The sequence below is a fragment of the Rattus rattus genome, chromosome 17 (genome assembly GCF_011064425.1).
Source record: "Rattus rattus isolate New Zealand chromosome 17, Rrattus_CSIRO_v1, whole genome shotgun sequence".
In the NCBI taxonomy this organism is placed as follows: domain Eukaryota; kingdom Metazoa; phylum Chordata; class Mammalia; order Rodentia; family Muridae; genus Rattus; species Rattus rattus.
The window spans coordinates 13,426,037-13,441,802 of record NC_046170.1 but is presented as its reverse complement, the minus strand read 5'-3'; the positions used below and the strand labels follow the sequence as shown (position 1 = coordinate 13,441,802).

At 41.7% G+C, this 15,766-nt stretch overlaps 1 protein-coding gene across 3 annotated transcripts in view; it reads right to left on the bottom strand.

Moving 5' to 3' along the window:
- Positions 1-2,828: 2,828 nt before the first annotated feature.
- Positions 2,829-15,766, bottom strand: part of Phkb (phosphorylase kinase regulatory subunit beta) — a 175,650-nt gene continuing 162,712 nt past the window's right edge. For 2 of the 3 annotated variants that reach the window (XM_032887768.1, XM_032887769.1), the window contains exons 28-31: positions 11,747-11,876; positions 5,748-5,855; positions 3,674-3,814; positions 2,829-3,056 (exon numbers count right to left, since the gene is read on the bottom strand). In XM_032887768.1, coding sequence (XP_032743659.1) covers positions 2,919-3,056; positions 3,674-3,814; positions 5,748-5,855; positions 11,747-11,876 — 517 coding nt within the window. In that variant the 3' untranslated portion in view covers positions 2,829-2,918. Of the gene's footprint in view, positions 3,057-3,150; positions 3,815-5,747; positions 5,856-11,746; positions 11,877-15,766 lie in introns of those variants that run through there. The other variant, XM_032887767.1, reaches the window with a different exon arrangement.

Below are 15,766 nucleotides of genomic sequence, written 5' to 3'. Positions count from 1 at the left end.
GGTAACAGACACGGTGGGAGGTGCCACTTCTCAGACTGTCTACTGTCTGATGTGACAACTCTGGAAGGTTCCTGGTCACCCAAATGCCCACTCGCCCTAGTCTCCCCTTCTTGGGTGGAAAAACTGTGGTAGTCACTGGGCAGAAACCCAGTTTCTTCTGAGCTGTATGTCCTAGTATGAGTCGTACCTGTTCAAAATGCCATGTATTTGGGGCCTATATGGCTGGGTGAGACTAGAGGAGCTCTTTTCCAACCCAGAGGCTGCTGCTTGGGAAGAAGTGGGTGCTAGAGCACAGGCTGCGGGAAGAGCTCTCACTGTGTAACGCCTCCTCCGCCCTTCCCTCCTGCAGTGAGCTGACGCCACGTTCGCCCGATTCTCTAAATGAGTCAAGCTTTTTCGTACCTTACCCATGGACCTGTTCTCATTCCTGTTCTGCTTCTGGGAGGCCAGAACATGGGGGTCATAGACAAATTCCGGCAAGTCTCTTGCTGCTTTTCTATGTTTCTGTGAGGCCGGCTCCTTGTGTGAAGGTTTCTGCTGCTTTGTGAGCCCAGACTCCCTTGCTTCTCATTCACACATTAGTTTCTGACACGGGCTCTTGTTCTCCGGCTGTATGCCACCACGCTGCTTCCAGACGCCTTAGTTTAACTGGGTGCATCTCTGCTGTACGGGCTGTCCCCACACTGTGTGGCTCTCAGACTTTTATGAGGAAAGCTGAGTTTATTCAGGTAGTCAACCAGTGTTTGTTGGTACCCGTAAAGCATTGCAAGCTCACCGAAGATGACAGCAAGATGATCTCACATTTTGAGTTTTAAAGGCTGAAATATGATTTTTTTAAATCTTAAATAAAATGAAAGGAAGTCTGGAAGACATCATGTTTCTAAGAGTGCTCTGGAAAAGCAGTTGAATTTGATATTCAGTCAGGAGTTTCCGACAGACGCTGATTGTACTATAAACTTAGCACAGAGAGCCTGGCAGTGTGACGGAGGCGGCTTTAGATCAGGTTTAAGGCCTGTCTTGCCTCCGTATATGTGTTAATATTTTCAGTCAGTCTCCAGTGCAGCTGTGAAAACATGTGGGCTCTGTAGAACAAATGGGGCTTCTAAATTTCATGGGTGCTGTATCCTGATTCTTAGAATTATTTTTTTCTAATTGGAAAGCAGACATTGCTTCTGAAGGAGGAACATCAAGATTTATTGATCATCCCAAAATATCTTGCAGAACAATAAATTTTGCATTTTGCAATTCAAAAAGCTGACACACAGTTGCTGATTTCAAATGCTTTCAAGCAGCAGAAGAAAGTGCCCAAACTTTGCATATGTAACAGGAAGCTAACTGCTCATTCAGAAAACAGACTTGCAAGTGATGTCTATTTTAACTAAGACAGCATTTTTCTTGCAACTTTGCTCAGCTAATCAAAAAATTTAATTCTTAAGGATACAAGTGTTTACTTTCTTCTGAATTTTAACAAGTTTTAAATATTTCAAGGGTTTTCCTCCCTCCCCCTCTTTAGTTTCTCTTCTCTGCCCATCAACCCAACCACCAGAAGTACTCTTTCTGCATGGGCTTCGTGACTGTTCGTTTTCAGGATGAAGTTTTATAGATGGCTACATCAGGACCATCTTTTCATAACTCCTCTTCATGTACTAAGACAGGTAATCGACTTCTTTCCTTTGTCTAACTTTTAAGGCTGGATCGTACCATGATTCCCAGCTCTGCTGGCTGAGCCAGCCACACCTGGAACTGGTGAGAGACGTGTTGCTTGTGTGTCTTTGTGTTCACATGTCCATTTATCTGTATCAGTTGACTTGTAGCCTGGAAAAACCACCTATCCCTTCTTAGCGGCAAGCCTGATTTCTTAGGTGAGCTCAGTAAGACTGGCCAGAAAACTGATACTTTGATGAGAGCAGGGCAACTGGCCACATCTAGGAAGGAAACGCACTGATAAGACCTAAATGTCCAACCTACATTGCTTAAGTAAATTTCGCAGCAAATTCTGTGTACAAATAGGTTAAATGAAAACATTCAGGATTATTAAGTTCAGTACCGTGAGCTCAAAGAATGTCTCCAGATAACTTCATTAGTTCAGAAACGAATGTCTTAACTTCAACTTTGCTTTTCACAAGGTTAATGTTCTTGAATTTAACTACTTATTTTTTTATATTTATTATTATTTGTAATTATGTGTGTAGGTGTGTGTGCCTGCATGTGGCATGTGCATGTGAGTGTACTTACTACACTTCTGTAATCCTGTATTTAACAAATGCTCAGAAAATCTTTGATATGTTATAGTTTAGTCCAACCCTTATATGCAGTTCGATACAAAACCAGTCATGTTTACAAGGTAAAAACTGTCTAAGAGTTCTGTACAACATAGTATTGTTAATAATGCATCTTCTGAAGTTAAATACCAGGGGTTAATTTTTTTTTTTTTTTGATGTGTGTTACATGGTTTTGTGGTATAACAGAGGCAAAGACATCACCATCCTCCAAGCCTTATGAGTCCCAGTAAAGCATCACCACTTGCCAGGCTTGTTCTAATAGCAGGGACGTGAAAATAAAGTTTAAAGAAGCGAAGACTTGGAATTTTGATGGAATATTTGATCACAAAACATGCAGTCGTTAATTTTCAATTCATAAACTACTTCTATGGTTCAGTGAAGATTATAGTTGCTGGTACAAATCATGGAAATGGGTTCCACTTGATTTCAATCACTGTTTACCTGTTCAAATGCCAACGGCATGCAAAGGTCCAATAATGACAAACGGAATGCAGCACCCACCTCACTAACACATCTGTCCATCCACTACATCTGTCCATCCACTACATCTGTCCATCCACTAACAGCGGCCCAGATTAACGTGAACACAAAAGGCACGGCTGGGAGACTATCACCTATGCTCCCTACAGGGCCTCACTAGCTAACCAGGCACGAGTCCTCATTGGTGGGCTTGACTTCTCCCTCCAGCAGGGAGTTCATCACGACCTTCGTCAAGTAGCTGCAGGTTCCTCTTTGTCCCAGAGGGGGCGTGTTGTAGAAGGAAGTCATATCGTCCTACAAAGGAAGAGAGTAAACAAGTCCTTGGAACTGACAGGTGAGATCAGCAGCTGCCCAGGGGGAAATAAATTTGCAGGAAGATTTCCTTGTGGAAATTATGAGCTTCCTGCACTTCACTTGCATTTTCTGGAGGCATCGTCTCAGCATATAAAACAAAAGCAGACATTTTTAGCAGCCTTCTCTTTGCTAGTCATTTTTATTTATGTAGGGAGCCCTTTTATAGATGGGCATACAATATTAAGCAGAGAGCCCAGAAGGGACTACATCAGACAGTACACAGCCCCTGTGATGCCTGTTCTACACTCCCATCGTCTTCTGAATTTATTTTACAGCCTTCTGGGATCAGTGGATCCTCCCTGGCAAACACATTTTAATTGTCAACCACATAAAAAAAATATTTCATCTTAGATTTCATTTTTTTTTTACCAGAACTTCCTAGCTCAATCGACCAGTAATTAGCTAAAAAGCAATATTAGTTCCTCAGTAAGCCTGACTGCTTGTAGAGCATCCTCTTTTGTGCTCTGTCCATCTGTCTGGAAAGTGGGAAGATTAGAGAGGATTTCAACAGTGGAGACAATGAGAGCGTTCTGCGGGACACGGGCCTCTCCACTTACTTGCTTTTCGATTTCTTTTAGCCGGCTCTCATCTTTTTGAAACTCATGAAACGCTTCTTTGACCAGTTTGTCCAGATCCACTTTGTCTTGAAATTCTAGCTCAGGATTTCTTTCCAGCACAATGGATACAACCATTAGTAACTAGAAGAGATGGATATCAAAGCCACTGACGTGAATCACAACAGCAACATAGTCTGGCCAGGGTTTCATCAATGGATGTGATGGGCAGTGGATTATGGATAGAATCCAAATTTGGAAAATTGGCAGCACACGTTCTGTTTGGAAAATGCATGTTTACCACAGTATCCCTATAGCCATGGACCATTTGGTCACTGAAATAAAACTCCTAACATAGAAAATGATTTTGGGGATAAGGAGGAAGCTCAGTTGGTCAAGTGTTTGTCTTCATCAACCTATTATTTGGCTGTACCATAATTTATCCCCAGAAGCAATGCTTGTTTTGTTTTAAGATATTATTTGGTTATGTATATGTATGTGTGTGTGTGTATGTATGTGGGGGGAAGTATGTGCACGTGAGTTTAGTGCCCACGGAGGCCAGAAAGGAAGATGGCACTGGATCCCCTAAAGCTGCAGTTACCAGCAATTATGAGCCACCTGATGCAAATGCTGGGGACCAAATCTGGGCCCTAGGGAAGGGCAGCAAGTGCTTTTAAACACTGAGCCATCTGCCCACGTCCTTAGGATGTTCATTTGTAAAAATTATTAGTTTCTTTCTTTTTTATGTTTTTGAGACAGGGTTTCTTTACATAGCCCTGGCTGTCCTAGAACTTACTATGTAGACCAGGTTGTCCTGGAACTCACAGAACTTCATCTGTCTCTGCCTCCCAAATCCTGGGATTAAAGGCCCGAGCCACTACAAGTGGCTTATAAGGCTCATTCTAGATGACAAATGTCCATGTATAGACTATGTACATGTATGTGGTATGTGGCTATGAATGTGGTAATTGGGAGCGGCCTTCAGGGCCTTCTGAAGAACCTTATACTTTGTACACTGACCAGGAAACAGATTTCCTGGTTCTACATTTAGAAATCTTACAGGGTGCATGTTATCTAAATACTCCAAGGCAGAACCTGAAGATACAACAGTAAAGTTCAGGGGTCACAATGTGGCAGGCCCATGGGTAGGTCAGTCTTTAGACAGGAGAGTATGAAAGTTACAAAAGCCACCAGAAGTCAGCAAGAAGAAGCTCTAAGTCCACTATCTGTCCTGGACACTGGACACTAGGCATGAGAAGCCAAGGACAGGACACAAGGAAAGCTTCCTTCTGATAACCCTGTCTTTCCAAACCCCTTCTCTACATCCCTCCTCACACCTGCTGAGTGACTGGACTGTACTATTCCACATGTTGGGACATCAGAGATGAGACTGAATGCCACCCAGGTTTAGCCGTAGTTCCAGAAATAATGGGCTGATCAGGGGCCAAATCTAGCTTCTTTGTCAATAAGACCTAATTTACTTGCAAGAATAGAATGTCCAACAGAGAAACTGCCAAAGAAAGAGGCAGTGGGTGGACTGGCCATACACTGGATTCTCCATTGAATTCACTGTACAGCATTTTATGGGACAGAAGGGCGCACAGGTGCATGGACCTTAGTGTTCTGCACAATGTCTTCCCTTCATAGGCTGATGTTTTCAAAGATGTCATTCAAAAATCTAGCAGCAATGATCCCTTGCTCCCTGTATTTCTCTCAACTGTTGCACCATTCTACATTCTTAGGGTATTACTTCTGTAATTAGGAGAACCTAACACTAAAAACCCCCTCTGCTATTGTGGCATTGCTGAACACCCTGGCCACCTAGGAGGAGTGCAGCTGGGTGGCTGGTCTGTTTGGTTTTGCCATCTGAAGGAGCTTAAGGTACTTGGATGGTAGGTATGCCTGACCCGGGTCAAGAATGTCTGACTTCCTGAGGACTCTGTTGGAGGGGCTGACAGGTGACGGACCGAATTCTTGGTCTCAGGAGGAGAGGGTAGTTTTCCTACACTGTTCTTCAGTGAGCAGACAGAAAGTAAATAAGTTAGGTGACTTACATTTAAAAAAAAAAAATACAAACCTCTACAATGATCTGTCTATACTTTGGCTGGTCAATGTTTCCCAACATATCTTCAACAAGGAGAGAAAAATTCATCTCATACATGGTCATATCTGACAAGGTTGGTTGCTGAAAAAGAAGAAAAAGACTCCACATTAACATGCCGAGTGTTACCTTCTGCGTCCCATTTGATAGAGGAATTTCATTTTCTAATCAATAATCTTTCCAGTTTCTATAAAACCGGAGAGAGCATTTTCACCTCTGTGATTAGGTTTTATATATGTCAAACTACTGAAGCCAGCCAGCTGACTATTGTGATAAATTAAGCCTCACTCTTTTAGTAATCTTCATTACATTAATAATTTTAGGGGAAAGGATTGTATTAAAAGTTCATTCCATATATAAAGTAACAGCCAAAAATAGAGACAATGAACAGAGTACATATTGCATTCAGAATTAACATGAGGGGTTATGCTTGCTGTTGACTTTAAGACCTAAGTCATTGTGATTGCATTTGTATCACTTTTCTGTTAGTCTTCTCCAAGCAGCCAGCAGAAAAATGCTACAAATAAGAAAAAACTATGTGCAGAAATGGCAGGAAACAGGAAAAAAAAGGCAAAACTAAAAGAACTTTTCTCTTTGCCTTTTGTTCACTGAAGAACAGTCAATTCTATCCAAATCAAGGCATGGAGACCATGGTGGCCAACTCTAATTGTTAACTTGTTTGGGTTAAGCACACAAACATCAATGAAGCACACTTCTGCTTGTGTCTGTGAGGATGATTCTAGAAAAGTGTGAGTGGGGAAGACCAACCCTAAGTAGGCAGCTTGAGCTGAGTCTGACTAAAAGGAAAAAGGCCTTTTGTGCACAGGCATTTCTCCCTTCCTGCTTCTCAGTCACCACCTTGAACCCAACTGTTCCCACTGTCATGTTTCCCGTGCCAGGATGGACTGTATTCCTCTGAACCATGAGCTACAATGTATTATTTTGCACCAAGTATTTGGTGATAGTAATAAGAAATGTAAATGTAATATAGAGTAGCACTCAAGGACAGAAGGGGAGACTCCATATGCCAGCCTTGTGTGCCAGAAAGCAGAGACGGTCAGGAGAATTATTCTAAGATGTGCAGAGAGAACAGGGCACACTAGCTTTTGTTTCAGTAATTCACAGTGAACTTAGCTGTAGCCTTAAAACAAAGTACATCTATTTGCTACTTAGCTTGTCTCTCGCTTGTCTTCTTGACATAAGTGACAGAAAGGTGTTTAGTCCTATATTCAGTACAACTATCTTATCCCACAGTCAGTACCTGACTCAGGAAACCTGAAGCCTGGCTGCCAAGACAGGTGCCTATTGTTAGTGTTTAGATGTTTAACAAGGGGATTAATGTGGTCACAGAAGGAAAGAAAGACACACACTCTCTCTCTCTCTCTCTCTCTCTCTCTCTCTCTCTCTCTCTCTCTCTCTCTCTTTGGTTTTATGTTAACATTTTCGTAAATAGCTTATTAAAAGAGAAGCCTAGCTCCTAAGCATTGTTGATCATCACAGAGAACAGACATAGAGTTTGAATTTTCTCCACTCTTCTGAAAGGACTTAGAGTCCTGAGAGTATAGCAGATAGGTGAATAGAAAAGGCTCAGAAGCCAAATTGTCAGGTGTAGATCGTATGTATGTATGTATGTATGTATGTATGTATGTATGTATGTATGTATGTATGTTACTTACTGAGAATGAACCTTGGGGAAATCATTCCATGTTTTGGTATCCTCATCCTGAATACCATGGTAATAATAAAGTACCTTTATTGAAGTAGAGGGAAGATGGAAAGCTAGACATGCCTCTGTGAGATCTCGTGAAAGGCAGTGAGAATCATGACGGCTCAATAAAGAATTGATTTGATGGAAGGAATGGATGAGCAAATAAGAGCTAGGAAAGAGTCAACTAACATAAACCAAGTAGAAAACACACCAACGGCACTGCAGGAATTACACAGGAATCTCTATAATAACCTTCAGTGAAAAGAATCTCAACTTACTAATAAGGAGACACAAGCTGGATGATTGCATTTAAAAATTGGACATAATTATTTGTTGTCCCCAAGAAACACACCTCACTGGTAAAGACACCCATAAACTGAGAGTAAATGAATGGAGTCCATCTACTAGATGAGCAGCAGCTGAGGATGAGCTGATATAACTATCATTATAGTTGATAAATTAGGCTCAAATCAAAATCAGAGGAGATCAATAAGGTCATATAGCAATACTAATAAAGGGAACATTCCACTATAAGACCATAACAGCTGTAAATGTGTATGCACCAAATGTCGGGACTCCCAACTCCACACATAAACACTAGCAGATATCAAAGGTAACACAGTGGTAATACAGTAGTGAGCATCCTTAACACCCGATGCTTATCTTCAGACAGGTCATTCATGCACTTATTTCGTGATGGCTAGTTTTACCTGTCAACTTGACATAATCCAGAACCACTTGGAAGTCTCAATGAAGGACTTTCTAGACTAAGTCAGCCTATGGGCATGTCTGTGGGGGATTATCTTGACTAGTGGGAAGACTTGTCCACTATGGGTAACGTCTTTCCCCAGACTATGGATTCTGGAATGTATATGAAATGGAGAAAGAACTGAACACTTGCATGCACACATTAGTTCATTGCTATGGATATAATATGATTATCTGCTTCAAGTCCTGTCCCCTGACTTCCCTGCAATGATGGGCTATAATAAACCCTTCTCTCTTAAGTTGCTTTTGTCAGGGTATTTCATCACAGCAGAAGGACATGAAACCAAGACATAGTTAAACTATAACATAGATCAGTAACTTAATAGATACGTCAGAACATTCCATCCAACAGACATAGAATACATAGTTTTCTGAGCTGCTTATAGAACTTACTTTAAAATAGATCATATGTATGTATGTATGTATGTATGTATGTATGTATGTATGCATGCATGTTCTGTTACTCTGTAGAACCCTGAGTAATACAATATTAGCTAGTTAAAATAATTTAAATAAGTAAATGAATAAAAATATTTTAAATAAACTAATAAAGGCCTTAGAAAAAAGAACATTCTGAGTCCCCAACAATAGATGTCAGTAAGTAATAGGGAACAAGGAAGAAATTAGTGAGATGGAGAGTAAAGAACTGATGTCTGTAACAATGACACTGAAGCAGTAAAGTCCCTGCACAGGAAAGGACAGACTCACTTCCCAGTTCTCCTAAACCTTTAAGGAAGACCTAACACCAGTGCTTCCCAAACTGCTTCATAAAATATATTTGTCTATTTTCAAATTCATTCTAGGAAACTATCATTACCCTCATAGCAAAACTAGATAAAGATAAAATAAAAAAATATAAAAGGAACTGTCATAACATTTACAGCAAACTCATTAAAACTAGAAATGATTTTGTTAAGCAAGACTCAGAAGGACAAATTCTGAATAATTTCTCTAGTATATAGAAACTAGACTTAAAAGTGGAATAAAACAGAACTGAAAGGGGATCAGAAGAGGGGAGAAAAATTTAAGGGGCAGGGAAGCGGAGAGGGTGACGTAACACACGTGCTAAGGAGCAGAAGGAGGAAGGAGAGGAGAACAGCGTGCGGGCTGCACAGGTGAGGAGAGGAACTAAGAACACACGCCTGAAGACGCGAGGAAACCATTACTTGCTATAGTAACCTAAAAATAAAACAAGAAACACACAGAAAATGAAACCATGACACGTACAGGAAAACAAGTAAGAAATGAGTATGTTAAGAGGTGTAAGGCTTACTTCCACCTCATGTGTGTACGTGTGCACACGTGCACTCTCACATATAATTAAACTAGACAGTGGATCACGAGAGAGGAGAAAGAAATCCTAAACATGTGGGAGAAGGGGGAAGTGTAACAGATCACACGTGACATAAGAGCAGAGGAGGGGACAACCTGGGAGAAGGGAGGGGATTAACCAGAGGGAACAGAGGGCATGGAAGACAGCAGAGGAAAGGGGAGCGAATGCAAACCAAGTGTGCTGACGCATATGCATGAAAATCTAATAGTGAAACTCATGACTCCGTATCCTACCCTAAATAATTAATGCAAAACAATAAAGGTTTTCACAGAGTTGTTATCAGAACTAAATGGCACTTCAGGAGTTTTAAAATGAAACAATAAATACTGTGCGTATACATAATTTATAATTATCTATCTATCTATCTATCTATCTATCTATCTATCTATCTATCTATATCAAAGCAAGGGGAGGTTATAAACGTAGTTGAGGCTATCATAGGATCAAATGGAGCCGGGTAGGTGGTCGGTGGGGTGAGGTGGGGGTAAACTGAGACAAGTGTCAACGGTGTCCACAGTGCACTGCCCATGCTGAGGGAAGAGGCCTGGGAGGAGCACGAAGGCCAACAGAAGAGCGGTCATGGTTTTTGGGTGATGGGTTGGCTGGAGTAGGGGATCTGAAGAAGGCTGAAGTACCCACACAGGCCACTGAAGCTACTCCTGTGAATACTAAGTGCTGTGAGTACTCCTGTATTGTTTTAAACTTCTGAGTCAGTTTTTGAGTAGGAAATAGACCTGTCACATAATTCTAACTGAATGGCTAGGAGGGTTTCAATGAAGAGCTCACAACAGATCCTTGGACACCTCCTTCTGAGGAAAAGCACACCACCAATTTGTGTGAGCTGCTCCACAGATGTCCTTCTGTTTACATAAGCAAAACAGATATGGGTACATCTGAGCCTACTTGTTTTTTCACATAAGAGCTACGTCAACATGGATGTAAAGTTTCAATACTAGAAGCAGACATAGTATTCTATTTCTTCTTTTGTATAAGCAGACCAAGCTGAATACTAGGACTAAATAAATGATCATCACGCCAAAGAAGCAGGCCAATTTATATCATCAAGAAAACCATCCCACACAGGAGAGTCAACGGTTCGTCTGTACCATCAACGAGTCACACCACAAGGAACCTGAAAGACAGCAGCTCTGCTTACAGTGCTTCTCCTGGTCCTCACATTATAGGCTGCTCTACATTGCTAGGCCGGATCTACGCATGGTTTGCAAGGCGTTGTTCATGTTTGTGAGGCCCTAGTACCAGCCCACCACTGCTCGGTGGGAAGTTCCACTACTTGAGGCAAAGCTAATAAATCTGTGGGTTAGTTTTGGTCAACTTGGCACAGCCAGGGTAATCTGGGAAGAGGGGAACATCAACTGAGGAATTGTCTCCATCAGATTGGCCTGTAGGCAGTGCGTTCTCTCTCTCTCTCTCTCTCTCTCTCTCTCTCTCTCTCTCTGTATGTATGTATGTATGTATGTATGTATGTATGTACGTGTATGTCTGTATGTATTTTCCTGAGTAATAATTGATGTGGCTGGGTCCAGCTCACTGCAGGCAGTGCCATCTCTAGGCTGGTATTCCTGAGTTATGTAAGAAAGCAGGCTGAGCAAGCTATGGGGAACAAGGCAGTAAGCATCCTTCCTCCATGTTTCTGTTTTGGTTCCTGCATCCAGGTTCCTGCCTTGAGCTCCTGCCCTGACTTCCTTCATGATGGACCACAAACCAAAGACCTTTCGGTTATGGTGTTTATCACAGCAATAGAAGGCAAATTAGTACATGAAAGAAGCCCTGAATTTGCAAATAAGAGAACAGAAGGGACAGCTTGCTCAATAAGAGGTTTCGGCACATGGGATCCAGAGAGGGCTCTGGGAGCATCAGAAATGCTCCAGTTCAAGGATGTAGATACAACTTCTCAGCAATGATACACGTGGCAAAGCCTTTTCTACCTACATGGACATGAAACCTGGAAATAAAAGACACGTACACTGGATAAAAATCAATTCTAAAACAAATGGCAACTTATTTTCTGACATTTTATCCTGTTTTGAACACCCCATCTTTGAACATTCTTAGAACACAGGGAAGAAGAAACGCTGTTGGCAGTGCAGAGGGAGAAAGAATGCCTTTCCTCCCATTGGTCCCTCTCCCAACGTAAGTGTACTATACCTGTGGCAAATGCTTGCCAGCCACAACGATACCATTAGGTGTGCGCTCCAGGATCTGCCACACGCGGTCGTAGAATCCCGGGGGTGTTCTATTCAGTGACCCATCGATCTGACGTCTATTCAGCCAACACCTGTAGACCCAGGGGAAAGGCTCAGCACTGAGGAGCAGGTTTGGAGGAGGCATGAGCAGCAGGAAGACTGACGTCAGCAGGCACAATGGCACTCTCTACGAAGTCATGAGTTGTTGACTACACCATCGGATGGCTTCCCCACATCAGAAATGGCACAACCAATTTCACAGTTATTTTATATTGTTCTCACATTAATAAAATGTAAGCATCAGAAAGGCATCAATAAACTTTGGTAAGAAATGAACAAGCTAATGTTCAGAAAATATTACATATCTAATATATATTAAAGTGAACTTATTCTAAATCTTACAAAAGCTGGTTATTTAAATAAGGCTGAAATCTTCGTCCAAAAAACTAGACATAAAACTTTCACTGTCAACCATATGTAGAACCTTACTTATAAGAGTTATGGCAGAACCATAATAATAAATCAAAATTCTAGGTTAGATATTGTCCTAATATACTATCCACAATTGTCAAAGGTACAGAACTTGCTTTATTTTTAAAGATCACACGGTGACAAAATATAATTTTGCAAAAGCTGAAAACTGTGTTTCTCTGTCTCCGTGTCAGTTTCCACTCGGTACTTAAAAAGAAGACAGACTGAAAAACACACTCATCACATGTGGAGCGTGTCAGGACCAACTGACAATATGCTAAGCAGGCACATGCTTGTTTCTGTGGTAGAAAACCAGTGCAACCTGATACATTTAGTAATTAAGAAGGGTCTTTTCTGGATGGCTGAAGTTCTGCTAACAGACCCAAACTCACACTGCCACCTTCTGTGTTTGCCAAAAGGCAACAAGGCCAACGATGTGCTGAAGTTTCTCTTTGGTCAATGAATTCCCTCTGCGTTTGATTTTTATCCACATCCCTTAAACGTGACAACAGCACAAATACATTTCAGAGCACTCTGAGGTTATGGCTAGGCACTGTAAAGGGAGCCTTTGCTTAGAACATGAAAAGAATATGAAAGTACAACGGAGCTGGGAAATCATTTTAGATCATCACCATCATTAATATGTATGGCTGTCTTGTCTGACTGTCTGTCTGTATGTCTGTGTATTATGTGCATGCCTGGTGCTTGTGGAAGCCAGAAGAGGGCATTGGATCCCCTGAAACTGGAGTTACAGGTAGTTGTGAGCCACCACATGGGTGCTGGAAATTGATGTCAGGTCCTCTGTACTTAAAATTTTGTCATTCTACTTTGAAAAACTTTACACTTAGAGAAATCACAGAATAATGTAAATTTCTTATGCCCTCTTCACTCAAATCCTCTCCCACTCTTACTACCTTATACAATCACAGCTTAATTACTGATACCAACAATCAAAATAATATTAATTTATCTGCTAGGCTCCAATTCAGGATGGCATGTGTCATTTAGTTTCCATTTCCTGAAGGCTCTGAATCCGTGGTATTTCTTCACTTTTCTTCCTTCTCTTTTTCTCTTTCTCTGTCTCTCTTTCCTTCCTCTTCTCCTCCTCTTCCTTCTTATCTTCTGCTTCTTTTCTTCCTCCTCTGCCTTTTTCTTATTATTAGCTTTATTATTTAAGTTTTCACATTTTAGTAACATTTGCTGTTTCATAGGATTTTTCTATTTGGGTTTTATGGTTTGTTTTTTTTTTAATGCCTTTGGCCAAGAAAATTCAGACGTGATAGCTGTCAGTATCAATGGTACATGAAATTAAAGTCGTATTACTGGTGAAGCTAATCTTCATCGTCTGGGTGATGGGAGTCTGAGAGGTTTGTCCACTACAGCATAGTTACTTGTTTTTCTGTTGCTATGACTAATTACGTTGAGCAGAAACACCCAGAGACTGTGCCAGCTTTCCCTCCACGCAGCTTCAAACCACACTTCTTGCCTGCAGCCTCTGCTGCACTCGCTCAGTGACCCTTCTCCGCTCCCACCACTCTATCCATACTTCTTAATCACATTCTGCCTTGAGAATGAGTCCCTTCCCTCGCAGTCACTGACCTCTATCAGCGTGGACTCTCTTACTCTTATTTGTGTATTTCTTCTACACAAATGAGCAGGCACACATTGGAAAAACAAAACCCCATCTCAGTTGGAGTCCCAGGGGTCTGCTCCAGTTTCTCCAGTGTCCACACCTCTGTCATATTTTGATTTTTTTTTCTTCCTGGCACAAAGATGCTCCTGGTTTACCTTGCATTTTTTTCCTTTTTTTATTTTCTTCTCTTTTCTTTCTTTCCTGCCTTCTTCTGAAACCAACCATTTCTTTAAGAAAAGCTGACTCTTTCATTACAGTGTTTAGAATGCAACTGCTTCAGGTTTGCTCATCACTCCCACGGTTTCACTGCTCCTAGGACATCTCGGTAGACAGAAGCAGGAAACACATAGATGCATATGCACAAGCACAGATCCATGCTCATTTCTGTATCTATCAGTGTAAAACCACGACTTCATATTGGCTCAGCAGTTTCAATCAACCAACTTCTGTTCCCTTAATAGGAATGGCCTTTAACTGTGAGAAATCTACTTCTCAGTCATAATACATTTATTAATCTCTCTGGAGACATGCAGTTCAGATTGCTGATGACTGTGTGCTGGCCAGAAGCATGCTTTCACTAGAGGCAGCATTTAGGTGTGGTTGGTGTCTGTAAAGGGGGCTTTCCCAGCCTCCCCTGTGTAGCAGTACTCATTTGTGTGAGCTGGGTTCATCCGTTGGTTTCCACTCCACTCTGGGCTGCTCCATATATACACTTGTTTAATACATTACCTAATCCTGCATGTACCCAACACTCCCACAACTTAGGAGTTGGGTGCAGGTGACACCCACTACTTAGGAAGAGGCATTCCATGCATGGTGGCCAGCTTGGGGAAGGCTTGCTCTGTGCCCAACTCTATTATGTTGCATCTCTTTCCTCATTTTCCAGCCATTTTTATCCTCTCTGATCAGCATACATCATATTAGTTTCTGATTTATCCCTCCTGGATTTCTTCTACACAAGTGAATGCATACATTTTAAAAATATGAATTGCATATTATAGACATTGTCTTGCTCTTTACTGTTTCATTTGACGATGTAGCTTAGAAAGAATTCCTTTCTTCAAAGGCACACAGTACTCTGCTGTGGGGCATATCACATTTAGGTTATAGAAATACCCAAATTTTCAATTACAAGCAATAATTTAATCAGTGATCTTATGCACACACATTTCCATGTTGTTAGAAACGTATTTTCAAAGTAGATTATTAAAAGGACCTGGCCAAAAGGAAAGGGTTCTTAGATGTCAAATCCCACCAGAAAGGGCTGTACCCCTCAGTTATAGATGCAGTCCCTTCTCCCCACAGCCTTGGCAAATCCTCAAACACAGTCTAACTTAGGCTACGAGAAAGGTAAGCAGTGTCTCGATGTCCGTGATGGCTGTTCCTAGTTGTCAACTTGACTACATCTGGAATGAACTACAGTCCAGAACTGAAGGGCACATCTGTGATCCAGATCATGAGGCCGGAAGACCTGGTTCTTGGCATGGAGTTCTTGAGGCATAGTGGCCATGAAAAGCTTAGGCCCAGGCAAGGTAATGGATGACCTTAACCCCTCCCAGGAGACTGATCTGGGCATGGTGGCACACACTCTTAATCTGGGCCACACCTGCAGGAGGCCTACCTAAGGACTCTGGAAGCAGGAAGTCACTCTCTCCACTGGCCTGCACTTACTTGGTAGCACATCTGATGGAATCTAATTCTACAGAAGCAGCTCAAACAACCGGCTTCCTGGGACCGAGCAACTACTAGGTTCTTGGACTTCCCACTCGCAGCTGCCCGTTGTTGGGTTAGTTGGAGGACAGACTGTACGTCATCACAATAAACCCCCTCAATATAGAGAGACAGTCCACAAGTTCTGTGACTCCCGAGAACCCTGAC